This window comes from Monodelphis domestica, chromosome 1 (genome assembly GCF_027887165.1).
Source record: "Monodelphis domestica isolate mMonDom1 chromosome 1, mMonDom1.pri, whole genome shotgun sequence".
In the NCBI taxonomy this organism is placed as follows: domain Eukaryota; kingdom Metazoa; phylum Chordata; class Mammalia; order Didelphimorphia; family Didelphidae; genus Monodelphis; species Monodelphis domestica.
Genome location: NC_077227.1, coordinates 601,961,714 through 601,975,718, shown reverse-complemented (window position 1 = coordinate 601,975,718; position 14,005 = coordinate 601,961,714). Strand labels below are relative to the sequence as shown.

At 40.8% G+C, this 14,005-nt stretch overlaps 1 protein-coding gene across 14 annotated transcripts in view; it reads right to left on the bottom strand.

The window, feature by feature from the left end:
- Positions 1-13,685, bottom strand: part of BCL2L11 (BCL2 like 11) — a 53,193-nt gene extending 39,508 nt beyond the window's left edge. For 2 of the 14 annotated variants that reach the window (XM_056813768.1, XM_056813772.1), the window contains exons 1-2: positions 10,510-10,647; positions 8,901-9,301 (exon numbers count right to left, since the gene is read on the bottom strand). In XM_056813768.1, coding sequence (XP_056669746.1) covers positions 8,901-9,288 — 388 coding nt within the window. In that variant the 5' untranslated portion in view covers positions 9,289-9,301; positions 10,510-10,647. Of the gene's footprint in view, positions 1-8,885; positions 9,302-9,415; positions 9,649-9,679; positions 9,874-10,509; positions 10,648-13,295 lie in introns of those variants that run through there. The other 12 variants (XM_056813774.1, XM_056813775.1, XM_007476579.3 and 9 more) reach the window with 12 other exon arrangements.
- Between the last annotated feature and the right edge of the window lie 320 nt (positions 13,686-14,005).

Here is a 14,005-nt window from a genome sequence, read left to right as displayed (position 1 = left end):
CTATACTTCTTTTAACAGTCTATTTCAATTTGACATACTAACAAAAACTTCCTTAGGTAAACATTTGATTTCATACAAATTAAAGACCCAAAAGGGTTTCACATTCAGTCACATAAAAATGAGTAGTAAAAGAAAAACGTGTCAATGGATCATAGGTATAGAGCTAGAAGGCAGTCCGTGAAAGGGAAAAGAAAGCAAATACTTTTTGCATCTTTTTAAACAAAATTTTTATTTCTCCGACACAACATTCTAAGTATATTATACTACTACATTTACTGATTATTCTGAACTAAGAGATATGAACTTTCCCCCCACATGTTTCTGGAGTAATACATCACCAGCTCAATTTAAGAATAATTTATAAATCCTGAATTCCTAATTATCTCAGGGAACCAGAAGTAAATGCAGAATAGTTTTTCAACTGACTATAAACATATCACACATGTCATTATGATATATCATTTAGGGTAGAAATGTTTTTAAACTTAACTTATTCATTCTTTTAAAAATATAATGTGGTTTTTTATAATGTTTTTCCTTAGGAAAATGGAAATTTTGAGGGAATTCTATGTATTATATTAGTAGGTAAATTTACTAACATGTGCAACTTTTGTACCCCCTGAAATACTAAAATAACTTTAGTCATAGACTCTTTCTATAAGAAAGTAAGAGAGGTATGTCTTCCCTCTCATGCCTAGTAATCTTTTCAGTTGCTATCATAGCCCCCTGGCCAGGCTGGAAAAGGAAGCAGAGATCACAGAAAAACAATTTCAGAACTTAAAGATCATGTATTCAAGACCCTAAATTTGTATAGATGAGGAAATCATGGCCTAGAGTATAAGTATCTCAAGGTCACAAGGATAGATAAAGCTCTAAGTTCTATTCACCTATTAGCACCCCTCTGAGCATCCAAAGCATTTTTCATCACAGTAACTCCCATTAAACTTTAGTGCTTATGTTTGTAAACTGGGACTAACTATTGAAATTAAATAATACACATACTCAGCATGGATGAGATGTCAAGACCAAACTAGATAGTGATGGGAGCATACATCAAGGCTTACTTCTTGGTCCTTGTCTTGTTTAACTTTTCATATCAAGAGGCAGGAAAAAGATTTACTTTGCACCATTTTCACCTTCAGAAAGATCATTAATGGTACAGTGAATATCAAAAGTGAAATTCAAATACCTTGACAGATTGGGTTCATTGTTCCCTTCTAATAAAATGCAACAATGAAGAGATACAAATTCCTACATTTGAGTTTTTAAAAAAGTCATACGTGCAAGTATAAAATAGAGATTTGACTTTGTAGCCAGGAATTTACATAAAAAATAGTTAGGAGTATTGGCTCAACATGAAATAATGTGAGGGAGTAGCTAGATGGCTCAGTGGACAAAGTGCCAGGCATGGCACCTGGAGGACCTGGGTTCAAACTGGGCCTCTGACACTTCCCAGCTCTGTATCTCTGGGGAAGTTCATTTAACCCCAATTGCTTAGTCCATGTCAATCCTGGATACTAAAACATAAGATTAAGAGCGAGTTGTTTGCTTTTTAAAGAAGAAATAATATGACTACTAAAAAGGCAAATGCATTTTTAAAATACATTAATAGAAATATAATATCTAGAGCAAGGATATTAAGAAGCAAATGCACTGTCCTTGTTAGCATACATCATATCTGATTCGTTATCACAATTAAAGCAGACACTGACAAATACTGGACTAAATCCAGACAACAGCAACCAGGAAAGTGTGAGGGCCAGATACTGTGTACTATGAGAAATATCTGAAGGGACCGAGGATGTTTAGAGGTTTAGTTTAATCATTGTCCTCAGATGTACAAAAATTGATATGAAGAAAAGGAATTAAGGATTGCAACTTTGTACTTCCAAAAAAGAGGAGCCAAACCAATGACTAGACATTGTTTCTATATAGATGATTCCTAGAAGTAAGCTCCTCTGATACTCTCTGGTGACCTAATCTCACATCTCCAACTGCCTATTAGATCACTTAAACTCAGCATGTCCAAAACTGAATTTATCTTCCCACTCAAATGTTCCTCTCTTCTAGACTTTGTATTACTACCAAGAGCACCATCCTCCTCCTCCCTGTCCACAAGGTTCAAAATTTAGGTGACATTCTCAACTCCTCAATTTCTTTTCTTCCTCATATCCAAAACAACTGCCAAATCGTTCTATAGTGTCTCTCACATATGCCTCCTTCTTTTCTCAGATACTGCTATCACTCTGGAATATAGTCCCATGGGATTACTGCAATAACCTTCTGGATGATTTTCTTCCTTTCCTCACTCCAGTCCATTCTCCATAACCATGCCAAAGCGATTTTCCTGAAGCTTGACTTTGACCATGTTAACTTTCCCCCTTTCCAAACACTAATGGTTCCATTTCCAGAATCAGATATAAAATTCTGTTTGGATTATAAAGCCCCACAACCTATTCCATTCCTCTTACTTTTCCAGTTTTCTTATACCTGGTCTTCCCTCCCCCACTGCAAATCCTCCAGCAATCCAGGGACACTGACTACCTTTGCATTCCTTACAACATCTCCCTAGAGTGCATTTTCATTGGCTGTCCTCCATGCCTGGAATTCTCTCTTTCCTTTTCTATCCTTCCTCTTTCAGCTACAATTTCACCTTTCTGAGCTCCCATATTGCTAATGCCTTCCCTATGAGAATATCTCTCATTGATACATTGTTGCTTGTAAGCAATCCCCTTATGGTACTGTTTTTGCCTTTCTTTGCATTCTCCCTGCTTAGTACAGTGCCTGACACACCAGAGGCACTTAATGAATGCTTGTTGATTTGACTTAACTTGAAAACTTTCTGTTCAGCATAGGAAATTTGTCTTGCAAAATAGTGAGTTCCTCATTACTGGAAAGTTTTCAAGAACTCCATAAGCATCAAACAAGAATGCTATAGAGCAGTGATGGCAAACCGATGGCAGAGGGCTCTCTGTAGGTGCACGAACACCCTCCCCACCCTTCAGTTCGTTACTAGAAAGTCAAAGGGCCTCAGGTGGAACAGCTCCCTTTCCCCTCTTATTCTCTTATAGAAGATAAGCTCCTTCATGGGAGGGACTGTTTCATTTTTGTCTTTGTAGCCCTGATGCCAGGCACATCAAAGGTGCTTAATAAATGTTTTTTTTTTTTTACTGATTCAGTCTTCAACTGAGAAAACAATTATGTTTCACTTTAACAAAACTCAAAAAACAAAAACTCAAAATTGTAAAACCTGTAAATTGGGAGGCAATGTTTATATTGCAAAAAAAAATCTCTGCTTCATAAAATAATTTACCCTGGTTTTCCTTTAAACAGTGAATTACAAATTCTCAAGTCATAAATTTCGTTTTAGGAACATATCACTGCATATTCATGAATAATTAATTTAATTTATTTAAAATTTTTATCTAACATTTTATATAACTAGGTTTTCATTTTATTGTTTTAACTCTAAAAGTAAGCAATTTAGTTCAATGCTCTCTTACTTAAAATATAAGGGTATTGGTTGAATTGAAATTAAACAATCTCCAAGGTTGGAAGGAGAGTGATTGGAACTGTGATTTCATTGGTAAAAGAACTTTCAGGAAAGTAAACTCCTAACAATAGAGATTGGTACCTTCTGGGCAACTTAGGAGCCTTAGAGTTGCCTAGAGCATTCTTTCACAAAGTGACTGTCAGGGGAAAGTCCAGAATCTAGACCTTCTGGGCCTCAAAGGTCAGTTCTCTGTCCATACTGCCTTATATTTCTAAAAAGCTATAATTCTGTACAAAGTTTATAATGGTAAGATTAAGGAGAAGAGTATTAATTTCAATAAATTTAATTTAGCTTGTTTTTCAGCCAGAGATATAACTAATATTAATTTCATTTATTTGCTATAAATTTAAAGGTAGGGTCATCAAAGAATCACAGCAACAAATGTGCTTTCCCTTCTTTTTTTTAGCAGAAAAACAGTCCAGGCAGTTGAGAACATGGTAAGAAAAAAACTTCTATTCTTTTCCTTACCCATAGAACTTGGGGAAAAAATTAATCTGGCTCTTTCAGTGTCTATTACAATGAACACTTTAAGATGAGAACTATTACAACCAAATAGGTACAATAAGAAAATGTATTTTTCAAAATAATCAATAAGATAAAATATTATAGCTTTGATAAGCTTAGATAGCAAGTGTTATTTAATTTTAAGTGGTCTTAACTTACAAAAATATCTAAAGGAAAAAGAAACATTGAAAAAATACCAGAAATAGAGCCACTGTTAATAATTTGTCTTGTTATAATCACAAAATGTATAGGAGCATATTTACCAAGCACCTTATTCAAGTAACTCAAAAGAACAGTTTCAACTGGTACATCAGTTATATAGGTTTAAAAAGTTAACTTTCCCTGAATGATGAATGCTTCATTTAATTTATTACCATCTACAGATGTAATTTAATTTCTACAAGTTGAGTATGGGATTCCCATCTTCTATTCTTCATTCACAACAGCACCACTGTGGATTGTTTTAATTACATATGTTGCTGATTAAGTGTGCAGAGTAGATATTTTATGAACTAGACCAGGCTGAAAGTCTCAATCAGTACAAAACAAAAGCCAGAAAATTGTCTTATGAGTATGTTATGTACTAAAATTCTGGACTGTTCTTAACTACTACTGTGCCAATTGGGGGATAATTCATATACAATATGCTACAAGAAGATAAATACCATTTGTTTGAACTTGATAAAGATAAATAAATTCAAAATTTTGCTACAACATTATTTAAGAGCATTGGGAAAAACCAAATTCATATATATATATTTCAATTTCTAAACCTTACTTTCTTGCAATTTGTTTCACAGTATACTAGGAAGAGGAATTAGGAATCAGAAGTAGGGTTCTTATGATACTCAGATGTAAAGAATTATGTAAAGTGCTTTGCAAACTTTAAAGCACTACATAACTGTTAGCTATTATTATTGTTGTTGTTGTTATTGAGTTTCAATTCCACCACTTAGCAACTATGTGACAACTCCACCACTTATCAACTGTGTGACCTCAAGCATTAAATCATTTAATCTCCTCAACCTTACTTCCCTCACCTCTGAAATGCAGATATCTCAACTGATGTTTAATACTTTATATCCTAACAAAAGTACTTCCCACATATCACCTCATTTAAGCCTCACAATAATCTTACGACTTAGAAAGCGCAAGTATTATTCTCATTTTGGCAATAAGTAAACTGAGGTCCACAAAAGAGAAGTCACTTATCCAGGATCATACAACTAGTAAATGTGAACAGCAGTAAATGTGAAATCTGACTCCCAAGAGGTCAAGCATGTGATCTATGCCACTGAAAATGCCACCTGACAATGTTGCTATAGGGAATCAAGGAAAGTATGTATACATATATGTGATGGCTTCTTTTGAATTAGATTAAAATGTGAACATCTTTTTAAAAAGCAAATGATTCAAGTTCCTAACCACCCAAGTAAAAGCAACAGAATCAAGAAATTTTTTGATCAATATGTTTTGTTAACTAAAAAACTAAGGTAAGAAGCCTTTATTGTCCCTAGGGTACAAGAATCGCTAATTTAAAAACTGTAAAAAAAATGTGTGTGTGTGTGTGTGTGTGTGTTTCATGAATATAGGAATAACTATCTTTAAAACGTGTATTACAAAAGTAAAAAAATATTTAGGTTATATTCTACAATCTAGACTAAGACTACACTAACTAAACTAACTATAATCACCTCTCTTGATAGAAACTCACTGGCTTGAAATTTCAAATACTGATAACTTCCACAAGGCATAGACACTGTATATATCACTTAGAAAATTTCTTTATAGGAGTCTATTTATAACCATTCATTTTTGTTGCAATTATACAAACTATCTATCTAAAGAGTCCTTTGTGAAGGACATCTTTATAATTGACTATTAAAGACTTTATTGAAAGTCTTAATGAACAACAGTGTCAAATAGGGAACACTGAACATAGCTCAAAAGCCTAAGAGAACACTTTTTTAATGACATTTTGACATACTTCAGAAATTTCCTAAAACACTGTAGATTATTATTGTGGTCTGAAAAACAGCATGTTTGCAGGTTTAATTCTTGATACAGGATTATAAGATCAACAATTACTAATAGCAATTTTTATAAATAACTTGCAAAAAGTTTTGATTCACAATTATCATTCCAATACTTAACAACTTAATATTTCATTTAGGAAATGACACAATACAGTACATAAAGATCATAGGATGTACTTAAGAGCTAGGAGGAAAAAAAGGATTAAGTATACATATTCTGTCTCAAGCACTATGCTAAGCATTTTGTTTTTTACAAATACCTCATTTGAACCTTAAAATAACATTTCAACATAAGCTATTCTTATAATCCCAATTTAACACTAGAGGAAACCAAGGCACAGAGAGGTTCAGTGACTTGCCCAGGTTATCAAGTTAGCAGGAAACTCAGAAATAAATTAGTTCAACTTCCCATTTTACAAATGAGGAAACTAATATGTATGTATGTATGATGTATTAAATGCTCCTGGTGAGAATATTTTCAGGAGCAGTGATGTTCTAGGCATAAATAAATTAAAGATAAAGAGTTATTTTAACAAGCATCAAGAAATAGTACCAGAACACTGAACTAGGGAGTCAGGAAGACCTAGTTTGCTCTTGACTTAGAATGCTAGCTGTGTGACTTAGAGAAATTCACCTAATCTCACGTGGCCTCAGTTTATTCTTCTGATGTCTCAAGTTGCCTTCTGCCTCTAAATTTCTGCTCCTATAAAGCTACTACCAAGATCCTAAGTGGATACAGAAACTTCCTTTTTAAGTAAAGGTTAAGACAGTATCTTTAGCAGTCAATTTTAAGAACCCATTAAATGTCTGCAGATAGCTGTAAAAGTAAGAACGTCAAGATGCTTTCCATCTATAATTTCAGGTTTTCGGGGATAGCGTCTGTGAAATTTTTTAGTTTCTTGTTTCCTTATAAAAAAGTTCCAAAATAAGAGTATATTGTATCCCATGCAATTAGTACAGTACCTACTGGGAAGGAAGGCAATAAACATTTATTACGGGCTTACAAATACTATCTTGTTTGATCTACCATAGGAGGTAGGTGTTATTTTTACAACCATTTTGCAGTTTAGAAACTGAATCAAACTGCCCTTTTTGAACTCAGGTCTTCCTGACTATAGGATCAGTGCTCTGCCATAATATCACCTTATTGTTTCTTACTAGGTATTTAATAAATGCTTAATTAATTGGGTCCAGATATGAGACCTATGTCTTTTGGAAGACTGTTTGAAAAAACATATGACTCCAAACTTTAAAATTAAGTTTTATAAGCTTAATACAAAATGAACACTTTCCTGAGGGAAACTCTGGATAAAAATAAATTTGATAGATGATGCTTTACTAGTAAAAAATCCCCTGCCCTTTACTTAAGCAAATTCATCTTGTTTAAGAATCAAAATTTTGGATCATAAACAATTTTAAGTTTTTCTTGTTACATATTATTTTCCTGAAACTACTCACAAAGAATATTTTCCTCAAATCTGCATAAAGTAAAATTTATTTTATCTGACATTTATGGCTAATATCAGTACAAAATTAATTTTAGGGCCCAGATAATTCATTTACTTTTATTTAATGCTGCCAAAATATTCTGAAAAAAGATAGATAGCTATGATGTCCTACTGTTATACAATTGAGTAGAGAAGTCAAGCTCTAGACTCCTAGTATCAAACATATTTTCTGAGACACAATGAAAATAATCACTGAATATAGCAAATATATATACTAATTTCAAGTCTCTATTTTTAATTATACAAATTATTTTATAAGCTAGATTTTGGTATGACAAGCTGACTCTACTGACCATCAATAGTGTTATTTGCCTTTTGTGACATATTGGTCAGTAAACATTTATTAACTATCTACCACATGCCAGATACTGTGCTAAATGATGAGTATATAAAGAAAGGAAAAATAAACAAACCGCCAGTCCCTACTCTTAGGGAACAATGTAATGAAGGGAGTCAACATGTCCAAACAAGATACAAAGGAGATAAATTGGGAATAAATTCGGAGGGAAAGAACCAAGATTAAGGGAGGCTAGGAAGAGTTTTTTTTTTTTTTTGTAGAAAGTGGGACATTAGCTGAAACTTCAATGAAGCTAGGGAAGCAGAAGAGAAGTTTTCAGGCATGAATAAGTCAGTGAAAATGCTTATAGATAGGAGAAGGGTTAAGGAATAGGAGGGAAGAGTAATGAGTTTGACAAGTCACTCAATGCCTCTTCTTGGGATAAATTTGCCCACAACTGCAAGTTATTAGCATGGGTTAAGAATATTGTTTTCCTCTTTGTAAAACTTAAGGCCATGCAATAGTCAAATCCATCACCTGAGACTAATCAACACTCAAGCAAAATTTAATTTGAATGGAAACCAGATTAGTCATTTTCAAAGATTATGATGAAAAGCAATGCCTAGAAAAATGGCTTAATATAAGCTTTCCAATTTTTAACAATAAATACCTCATCTTCTTAACTACATAGTTCTGTCTTAAACTAATTACAAAATGTTTTTTATATATGAGAAATGTTTACATATTTCAAATTAGATAGATGCTCTATTACTGGTACTTTAGAGGTCTAAGAAAATGTTTCCACCAGACTAGAATCTCATCAAACCATTTCCAGCTGTTAATAAAAATTTGAGAAAAAGGTTTTAAAAGATAAGTCTGATTTTACTATTTGACATTTGTCTATTCCCATCAAAACTTGGACTATAAAAGTCACACCAAAAGGAACATTTTTAAATGTTACATACATTTTGTCAAAAAAGAATAAAACAAGCCAAAACATGTCTTACCATGATCTTGCTTACCCATTGCACTTAGATAATGATTGAAGGCTTGACAAGGAGGGCTTGGAGTTTGTGTAGATTTATCACAACTCATAGGCGCTGGACTCCTGTCTGTGTCAAAAGAGAAATACCCACTGGAAGATCGAGGCAGCAGTGGAGATCTTCTTAAAAAGATGAAAAGTGGGGATCTGGTAGCAAATGGACTAGGGCTAGTGGGTGGTGCAAACGGTCCCTGAGGACTGCTGGGTGAGCAGCTGTCCCCTTCACCTGAATTACCTTGATACTGTGTTTGTATAGAGGTAGGGGCCCCTGGTCTGAGTTGTTGAGGCTGAGTAGGCCTTTCTGTAGGCTGCAATTGTCCACCTTCTCTGTCACACTCAGAATTTAGATCTGACGGTTGTTTTGCCATTTGGTCTTTTTTTCTGAAAGGAAAAAAATGTAGTGAAGATTATAATACCTATTACCTTAATTTTCATCTGTACTATATAAATACTCCACAAAGTAACCCAGCATAGGTGGACTTTGATTCTTCTTACTCCACTGCTTTCCTAAACTTCTGTTCAACTTCCAAGGGAAAAAACACTTGTGTCTACCAGAAGTTCTATATGTAATTTCTCTGGTTATGCTTCTTCCTCTTAAATGGAGTTCTCTTAAACGGAGTAACTAATAAGTTACTTAAAGCAATTTTAAAACAATAAATGCCCAAGTCATTAACAGAGCAGCTATATTTTCAAATCAAACATATACTGAATTCTAAGAATGGCTTTGGCTAATTAAAGGGGGAAAAAAAAACACGCAACAGTAGGCTCTAATTTCCCATGGATCAGATACTGTGTTGAAATGTAGGAGTGAAGAGTAGATGCAGTGATTGTGCTGCTTCTGGACGAGTTCCCTGTTCTAGCCCCATTGTTCTACCGAATGTGCTGATCGAAGCAAGTCTGGGGAAGGTTTGGCAGCAGCCATCAGTAGTAGTAAGTGCGTCACAATAGAGTTTGTCCATAGCAAAGTGCCTCTTCAGTTCCCTCTACTACCAACTCCACCCCTTATTCCACGCCCCCCCCTTTTCCCCCCTCTTCTAACTTAATGCTAACTCAACAAGTCTTCAACTCCTATTGCAAGAAAGAAAGCCAGCCTCTCCAGCACAGCCTGACACAGAACGTTTTTTTTTTAAAGCACCCTGCTTCCTTTAAATGTTAGGCACACACATACGTATACAAAGAAAAAATACATCAAAAAAAAAAAAAAATCAATCAAACTCAGGGAAGCTTTCTCTTTGGGCATGCTCCCTGAAAGTGCATAAGACCTAGCCCCACACACCTCCAGCAGTAACGTAGGAGGCGCCTAAACCAATCTCACCTCGGAAGGATAAAAAAAAACAAAAAAGTAATCATCAACATCATCATCATGCCTGTCTCTTTTTAAAACAAATTCTAATGAAGGAAATTTTGGGAGGAAGACAAAGATTCGCCCCCACCGACACCTTGGTTCCCCAGGATGTCCCCGGGAATGCGCGCGGCCAGTCCCGATCTTCCCCCACTTCCCACCCCTCTCCCGGGCTGCAGGTTCCCCCAAAATTAAGTGTCCCCAACAACAGGGTGCTCACGAGAGAAACAAAAGCCTTGGGACTTACGCTCAGGGCTCTCGATTCATTCCCAGAGAAACAAAACAAGTTCCCAACTTGACACTCTCACACGCCGGAGCCGAGGGCCCGCACTCCGAGCCCGGCTCGTTGCCTCCGCCTCCTCAGCCGCCGTCGTCGCCGCCGCCGCCGCCTTCTCCTCCTCCCGCTGCCGCCGCCGCCGCCGCCGCTGCCGCCGCCAGGGAACATCCTCAGCCTCCGCCTCCTCCTCCTCCTCCTCCCCCCACGCACTCTTCAGCCAGACTGCAGAGAACCGCTGACCTCCCCCTGGCCGCCGGGCTCGCGGCGCCCGCGCTCCCCATTGGCCAAAACGCGGTCGCTCGGTCGAGCCTCAGCCAATCCAGAGCGAACGAGGGCGGCCCCTCGGCGGGTCAGCCTGCCAGGAGGCAAGGCGATTGTTGACAAACTTGCCTTCCGAGTGGCACTCCGGCCGGGGAGCCTCGGCGGCGGCTGGGACTGCAGCAGGCAGCTCGCGCGCGCCTTTTTCCCCTCCCCTCCCCACTTCTCCTTCCCCCAGCCACCCTAGCCACACAGACAAACACCCAAAGCCTCCTTGGGTCACGTGCAGCTCGGAGCTGCGGCACAGCGCTTAGAATCCGAGGCTCGCGCCCCTCGTGCTTCACCAACTGCAGCAGGGGGAAAAGGGGGGATCTTGGGGCGGAGAGAAGGCAACGGTCTAGTCCAGGCCTGTGTCACCAGAAGACAAAGAGGGAACCGCGCCGACTCTAGAGAGCACGACCCTCGGCCAATAACAAACCACACCCCAAAAACCTGAATATCAACCAGGCATCCAGCTACCAGCCTTCAAACTAATCTCCCCCACTCACACAGACAGACAGACAGACAGACAGACAGACACACACACACACACACACACACACACACACACACATACACTCCCAGTCCACAGGAAAATCCTACACTACAGTCCCCGGGCTCCTCACCTCCAAACACTGCAGCCTAGCAATCAACAAGCCCTACAACTCCCCCCTTCCCCTAGCCTCCGTGAGCAATCCATACCAGCTCCTCCAGCACACCCCTAACCAATAAAGCAGGCCCACGGCTCTGTCAACCCACAGACAGACCTACAGAAGCACAAACACCCCTCGGACTTCCTCATCACAACCACACTTCACCGACCACCTCCCCATCCCCCATATTAAGCCATCTTCATCCCATTCTAACACACCCAGTTCCGGGAACACTGCCAAAGGCGATAATCTCCCTCAATTTCTCCAAACCATTCCCAGACTCCGAACTGAAAGACACCCAGGCCAAGGTGACAATCGCACGCGACAGGTAGAGGAAAAGGACCAGGGCACCTCACGTGGCAGGCTGGTACCAACACATGCATCCACAGGGTAGGGACACTCAGAGGGCCAAACTGGGAAGAGAGAGGGACCCCAACCCGAAACTGTAGGGGATGACAATCCGAGACACCCAACCAATTGCCTCCGGCCAAGTTTTCAGCGCAAAAGGTCCATTCCTGGCTTTCTAGGCCAAAAACAAAGATGTTGTTTTTCCACTCCCAGTCCGCGGGTCTCGGGACAGCACAGGACAGCCTCCCCGACCCTAGGTTAAGAAGCTAGGATCGTAACTGTGCCTTTAGCTAGGTCCACTTCCCGCGGGCTCAGGGCACTCAGCCCAGTAGAACGAGAGCTCCCATTCAGTCCACCGCGCCGCCAACCAGGGCGGAAGGACTCAACTCTCTCTGCCTATCCCGAGACCCCATTAAGCAACATAAGACCAAAAAAGTGTGAGCGTTTACCCCATAGCAAGAGGCAACGTAGCGCTCCCCATCCACCTAACTCCCTAAAAACGAGACATGGTACATGCCCAGCACCGATTCCTCAAAGGCTCAGGCTCCCGACACCAACTTCTGCAGGTAGTGGCGCGATCAAACGAACAAAAAAAAAAATGAGGAGAACTCTTGTGGTGGGGGCCCAGACTTTCTGCAGGGAAGGAAAAACTGAAGCGGAGACTAGAGTGAAGCCCAGCTGGCCTGAATAAGGGTTATCATTGGTATCTCTCCTTAAACCTCGGCCTAAGAGCAAGAGCGCTGTCACTCACGTCACTTCAAAGCCGCTGCACAGTTCCTCAAACCTTTCAGAGCGATGCCTTACACACAGCCGGAGCAGAAAACCCTAAGCCACAAGGTGAACTACCTAGATCCTGGTGGGGCGACCAAAGACCCCACCGGGCCCAGTACCAAAAGACTACCTTCAAGAAAGAACAGGGGCCTCTCCACCTTCAACCCGCTCCCGACTAAAAAGTGCAGTCTGACAACTCCTCTATCACCCCCCACCCCACCTCCATTCGATTCTTAATTGTCCCGTATCTCGACAAAGAAATAAGAGGCTACACGGAGCGAACAGTGTTTCTCGGGCCCCGCCAGACTTGTCTCCACCACCTCCCCAGTCCCTCTTAGGTTGAGCGCATTCTAGGAGCCCAAGTCCCTCAACTTTAGTAAACTTCGCCGGCAATCCAAGGGCGCAGACGAACCACCTCCCCTCACCCTACACCACTTCTACCCCCACCTTTAGTTCCGGGCTAGCAGCGATTCTCCCAGGCACGTGGGCACCGGCGCGGGAAGGCCTAAGGGCTGGGGAGCCACAGCAATTTGGCTCCTTGGGGTGTGTGCTCCCCGGGAATATAGTGCGCACCCGCCCGCTCGCCCTCCTTTTTCTCTCTAGTGAGCTGGACCCAAGGAGGCCTTGTGGGCTCTCGTCTCCCAGTCCCTTTCTGTTTTCGCTTGGGTCGGAGTGTCCTAAGCTTACCTTGCGCTTCTCAGTCCGAGAGTCAGAGTCAGACATTGGGGGCGAGCGGGCCGGGGAAAGGAGGGAGGTGGAGGGCGATCAGATGGCTGGTGGTCGCTCAGGTTGAGGGTTCTGTGGGCTGTCGGAGACTGCAATGGCTAAGGGTGCGCTGCACCAGTGGCGGCGGCGGCAATGCTGCTGCTGCTGCTACTGCTACTGCTGCTGCGGCGGCGGCGGCGGCTGCTGCTGCTGCTGTTGCTGTTGCTGCGGTGCTGGCTGCGGCTGTAGCGACTCAGACGCTGCAGTGCTGCTAGAAACCGTCAGCTCCCAACAGAGAAGGAGACCAAGCAGCAGCGAGCTATGAACTGAAACCTGCGCAGCGCAGCAGCTGCGCCCAGGCTGGGCGCCCCAGAACTGGCCATCCAATCACCAAGGGGTCCGCCCCCTTGTAGCCCCGCCCCACAGTGGATGACCTCGCCCACTTCGGGCCCAGAGCAGGCAAGTCCCGACAGGTAAAGGCGGGGGTGGGGACAGGGTGAGCCCCACCCGGTCCTTTCCCCTCTAGCCTCCCCTCTCCCTAACACCAAAAAGCTCCATTCCAGTCGCTGTGGAAGCTAAGTGGAGGTCCAGTTCCTAGCGGGCGGAGCAAGCCTGGTCACGGGTTCTCTGTGTTTACTAGAGTGATTCTGACTGCTCCCGCGGAGATGTTTCCCCCTCCCCACAAAGCCTTC